The sequence below is a fragment of the Lathyrus oleraceus genome, chromosome 7, assembly GCF_024323335.1.
Source record: "Lathyrus oleraceus cultivar Zhongwan6 chromosome 7, CAAS_Psat_ZW6_1.0, whole genome shotgun sequence".
In the NCBI taxonomy this organism is placed as follows: Eukaryota; Viridiplantae; Streptophyta; class Magnoliopsida; order Fabales; family Fabaceae; genus Lathyrus; species Lathyrus oleraceus.
Window position 1 is genome coordinate 248053263 of NC_066585.1, and position 5665 is coordinate 248058927.

The 5665-nt window shown below is 34.7% G+C and overlaps 1 protein-coding gene across 1 annotated transcript; it reads left to right on the forward strand.

Moving 5' to 3' along the window:
• Positions 1–240: 240 nt before the first annotated feature.
• Positions 241–2310, forward strand: LOC127104456 (uncharacterized). Its single transcript, XM_051041636.1, has 8 exons — positions 241–571; positions 691–803; positions 889–938; positions 1170–1403; positions 1485–1637; positions 1770–1865; positions 1949–1969; positions 2057–2310. The coding sequence occupies exons 1-8, from the start codon at positions 291–293 to the stop codon at positions 2222–2224; spliced, it is 1116 nt and encodes a 371-aa protein (XP_050897593.1). The 5' UTR covers positions 241–290; the 3' UTR covers positions 2225–2310.
• The last annotated feature ends 3355 nt before the right edge of the window (positions 2311–5665 follow it).

Here is a 5665-nt window from a genome sequence, read left to right on the forward strand (position 1 = left end):
ATCTCTCCGGTGTGATATCGTGATATCAGACCCTTGAATTTAAATTTAACAACTACTCTTTCTTTAATCATATTTTTCTCTCTCCTATCAGCAAATCAATTTAAGGCTTGGATTGGAGCAAGAATGGTGAGCGGGAGACACAAGTTGGAGAGGATTCAAGTCCAAAATATAGATATTACACTTTATTTCAAGATCCACGTGGCAGCATATAGTTGGTGAATGAGATATTACACTTTAGAACATTAGGATATGTTTGTGGTCGCAAAAAGTTTGCAACAGTTTCACACACCATGGCTCTGTCATCACCACCACTTCATAACCTCTCTTCATTAATCTCCTCGCACGGCGTCGCCACCGCAACATCAAGAACACCGGCACGGCGTTACTTGGCGGTTCACGCAGCGGCGTCCGACACGACAACCTCCCTCAAAGTCAGTACTTTCGAAGAAGGAAACTTAGTCCGACCAAAATGGACCGGAGAAACTCCTCTCTCTCGCTTGGTTCGAGCTCTCATCTCTTTCAAACCCTTATACTCTATACTCAAGCTTGGTGCTAGACAGGTTTTAATAAGGTTAACCATGGCACTTTGCATAACTAGTTTTGTCACATTCTTTAACTTGTATAATAGGACCAGTTTCAAATTCAATAACGTTAATCAATGTGTTTTTCTTTATATGAATGAATGCACAGTACAGCTGAGAAAAATAACATACCTTGGAGGGAAATGACAAAAGAGATTTTGGAGTCAGATGTTTATAAAGAGCTGGACACCATTCAAAACAAGTCTTTAGTGTATCCAGATTGTAATTTTATCTTACTTTTGTTCTTTCTCTTTTTTTTGTATTGCATGTTTCAACTTTCATGTGATTCGATGAATTTTCTGTACAGATTATTTGAATCCATTCCATGCATATGATGAGGGGAATCTTACATGGCTGGTAAGTGGTAACGGCTGATTTGTAGTGTACTGTCTAAATTTTAAGTTGAATTTGTTAATGTGTAATATGCTATCAGAGACGCGTTGATACTGATAATAGTTTAGAAAAATAAATAAATTGAACTTAATCACATGTATCTGTGTCGTGTCGGTGTCGGACGCTGATATGTGTTGGACGCCAGATACGCCTTTGTTATATGATATCATTAAGGTCTGTGTTATGTGATGATAGGCAGCAGCAGAAGCAGAAGCTGCTACTAAGTCAATGGTAAGACGAGCAATTCCAACCGCTTCTTCAGTAGACGAAGCGACTCAGATCCTGCGCGGAAATTGGCTTAATGCAATTGAACAACACCATCTACAGCATTCGCAAACATCCACGATTGATGACATTCTAGACATTGGATGTTCTGTTGGAGTAAGCTCAAGATATCTTGCAGACAAGTTCCCTACAGCGAAAGTCACCGTGAGTTTTTAGTGAATGAAATTTCTCTGTCAATGCGATGTAAAAGAAGCCTTATGCTTGGTATTGAAATGTTTTGTCCAGGGGCTAGATTTGTCACCGTACTTTCTATCCGTCGCGCAGCATAAGGAAAAGAGAGGAACAACTAGAAAAAATCCTATAAAATGGATACACGCAAATGGAGAAGACACAGGCTTGCCTTCTAAATCATTTGATCTTGTATCTATTGCTTATGTGGTATGTCATTTTCTCACCTTACTTTCTATATGCATTCAGGACCGTCTTTGAGGCAGTGCAAGACATGCTACTGCACATGGCCGTCTATGTATACACTATTGTTTAGAGACTAATGGTTTTCGATTTATGCAGTTTCATGAATGTCCTACAAGAGCTATAGTAAATGTAGTAAAGGAAGCATTCCGTCTCCTTCGGCCTGGAGGCACGATAGCTATGACGGATAATTCGGTATATAAAATCATAATCATGTCTCTTTTTTTCATTTTCGCTCCTATCACGAACACTGATATCATTACTACTGCCTTTTGCAGCCAAAGTCGAAAGTCCTACAGGTATTTTCCGGCTTCTCTTCTTGACCATATTGTTAACCAGTTGGAACATAATCAAAGTTCTTCATTTGTTTTCTTCATGTGTTGTAGGAGTTATCTCCGGTTCTGTTTACATTGATGAAGAGCACAGAACCGTTTCTTGACGAGTACTACTTGACTGATATGGATGAAACAGTGAGGGAAGCTGGTTTTGTGAACGTAACATCAATTCTTACTGACCCTAGACATGTGACATTAACAGCCACTGTACCTCAATGAAACATCTTTGGATTTTTTGTTTCGTTAAACCTTTTTGGAACATAAACAACTTTTGAGTTTAATCAAAGGGTTTGGTTATTAAGAAACCTTATTTTGTTGTTTGATGCATTGTTCGTTTGTTGCCTTTGAATGATATATTTATGATCAAGTATAGGAAATTAGGAATATAATGGAAATTAGGAATATAATGGTTGAGAAGGAAAAAAAAACCTTACATAACAAGACAATGGTGCACTCGAATGTGAGAGTGGTAACAATATTTTGTCTTACTTTAGTTTGAAATTAAGTTCTAGAATGCATTTTATTTATTAGAGCTAAATATGTTTTTTGTTTATGTAAAATCACAATTTTCAAGTTGTACTAAAAAAGTGATTCATTTTATTTTATATTTTTTATAGGCACTATTTTGAGTAGTAAAGGCATCAATTTTCGTTACAAGTTTTTAAAATGTTGAGTAAAAGTTAAATGTAAATTATTTAAGAAATAAATTTGAAAGAATGTGAGTTTATGAGAAGTATAAAAGTTTAACTTTAATTTTTCATATATTTTGAAAATTATTTTTTGGATCAGCGAGTCCCTGATAATAGAAATAAGACCAATAAAAAAAAGCAAATCATACATGATTGCATATTTATTTTTGCAAATGTATCCTTATTTGATTTTTATAATTTTGCCTAAAGAGAAGAGTATTCTCTCATGAGGAATAAGGTATATTATATTTGATTAGGAGAGTTTTCATTACTTCAAACATAAATGTATTATTTTCTTTTTACCACCTCCCATAAGAGATGTGTTGTCATGATAAAAAAGATGGAGAATGTGAAACATTGTTTTGCAGGTGATATGATTTTAACAAGGACATCTTTGGATGATGACAACTAATGTCTTATGACAAGTCAAGCATAAACAACTAAGTGGATAAAGATGCAAACATGAATATATTAGGAGTTGATGGACTTCACTATCCGATGATGGCAATCAAATGGAATGTAACAAAAGTCACATCTCAAACTGCTCAAAGCAAGTGTGTACAAAAAAGAAAGCATATGACAACGTCTTGAAGTGCTAAGGACCCTCCTAATTTAGTAGTGAGTGAACCAATTGTAAAGCATAAAGGCTTTATCGTAAAAGTGTGTGGCTAAAGCGCGCGCACACACTAAAACACTTTTTCAAATTGTTTTTCTTTAAAAAAATATCTTCAAAAATATCTTGAAGTTGTGCATATGAATCAGGAACTATCAAAATAGCTATAGGAAATTTTTGGACTTATCTAATCGATTATAACTTTTGTCCAATCAACTAGCACAATTCAAATTTGAGTACCAATCAATTAGGTCTGCGCCTTAATGATGTGCAATGGCTATATATCATTTCCTTCCTTTTTTATACTTATAATCGATTATATGGAACATTCTAATCGATTTTAAACATGTGCCAATCTATTAGATTGTCAAAAAATGCATTTATTCGAAATTCCTTTTTCAGCCAACCTCTAACCTATAAATAAAGATCCCTTTACTCATTTCATTTAATCAAGAATCATGTTTTGACACAACTCACACCCTTTCTCTCTAATCATTCTTTTTACTTTCTCTCACTAACATTTTAGCCCTAGTGTCTTTGTAAGAAAAGTTTTTTTGTGAGTCAGGATATTTTGTAATTCTGGAAGGGTATAATTATAAATTCATCAAGGGAATCTTTTGTATACACCTTGTTTGAATATCATCCATTTAGGGGTTTGTTTGGGTTATAGCTAAACCCGTTAAAAGTTTTGGTTTGGGGACTATGTGATTTAGTCTCCGTTTAGTTTCTAAGGTTCAACTTGTATAAAAGCTTTCATCAGGTTCTTGGTTAGCCTAGTATAAAACCAATATTATGTTCAAGCTCAGCCCGATGGTAAATTTGATAAGTTAGGTTTAAATTTTTTCTTCAAAGCATAAATCATGAATTGTGGGAAACAATATTCTGAAGGAAAATTGCGATCCAAAACGCAGTGGAAATTAAAAAATTTCCTTTAGTGATCCTTACGAATGGGCATGATCAGTGATAAAAATTGTTACCTATTGTGACGATTGAAACCTTTGATGCAAATCTAAGGAGTGATCACGAGTATTGAATGGTGACAATGCCTCTACCCAGTCCACATGAACGGATTCCTTCAGTCTCAGTGCTAGCTGCTACAAATGAAGGTTTTAAGTGAGTGAGAGTGAGAGTGAGAGAGAGAGAGAGAGAGAGAGAGAGAGAGAGAAATGAAATTTTATCTAGTGAAATACTTCTCCACAAGGGTTCTATTTATAGAACCACTTGTGTGGGTTGCAAGCTAAAAATCCCACTTAAGTGTATGTGACCCATATCTTATGGTATATCGAAAATCACTTAAGCGCGTGGTACCTTACCATATTTTGTATTCTACTTAAGTGCACCATACCTTACAATATTTTACAATTCACTTAAGTGCATCGTACCTTACAGTGTTCCTTATTTATTCTATCTCTCATCAATTCGTCCTTTTGTGTGTGACCCTGTAGGTTTTTATGACATTGGTATTTATATTAAATCACATATTTAATATAATAAACAGTGAGCGGTATCTAGCAACGCATCACTGCTACCCAAGACACGAAAATGTCATGTGATATGACAAATCCCTTTTTGTGATAATATTTGTGTGTATAATTACCCTTTTTGCCCTTATGTCTATATTGAACACAAAGCATATACCGCGTTATCCTTGTCCAGTTCAATATTGGATCCTTAGACATTTATCATGTTACGCAGGATGGGCAAATTCCATCTAAGTCACTCATGTCCCTCAGTATGCTTCGTGGAGTACCCATTAACTGCCTTTATGGTCATCCAGTTACGGACAATGTTTGATCAGCAATAAAAATCACTCGACTCTACATCTAAGATCCATAGTGGTTTTAGATCGAAGGGTGGTATACACCACTATCACCATGAGAATAACTTATGACACTTTGTATAATATTTTATGTAGTATTCTCATAGCGGGTCAATCCCGTATAAATATTACTCCTAATATTCATACCTATATTTAAGACTTGATAACTCCTTATCCATGATCCATGAGATGCGATCATCAGTCTATATACATAATAGTCTTAATGCTTTAATGTTATCCCATTTCACAACAAAGCTCGACTACGGATACTTTAAGAATAATGTCCTTATGTTTAATGGGATCTCATGATCAAGTCACACTTGATACATTAAACAGACTAGTTATTCTAGGGACTTTATTAAACAAACATAATAAAGAAAAAGTCTTTTTATTATTAATAAATAATTCGATACAAGTACCAAAAGTATTGGTCTCTAGGGCTTACACCAACATATTCAATGGTCAGTTTATTCCTACTCATTAAGTAGATGATGAAGTAATATATAAAATCTAATCCCTTTTGACTAAATAGGAAAAGA

What these genes read in the sequence shown, in the direction of transcription:
- LOC127104456 (XM_051041636.1), top strand. Translation starts at nt 291, where the DNA reads ATGGCTCTGTCATCACCACCACTTCATAACCTCTCTTCATTAATCTCC. An exon ending in AGGGGAATCTTACATGGCTG is followed by an intron (nt 939 to 1,169) that starts GTAAGTGGTAAC and finishes ATGTGATGATAG; the next exon opens with GCAGCAGCAGAAGCAGAAGC. An exon ending in TCCCTACAGCGAAAGTCACC is followed by an intron (nt 1,404 to 1,484) that starts GTGAGTTTTTAG and finishes TGTTTTGTCCAG; the next exon opens with GGGCTAGATTTGTCACCGTA.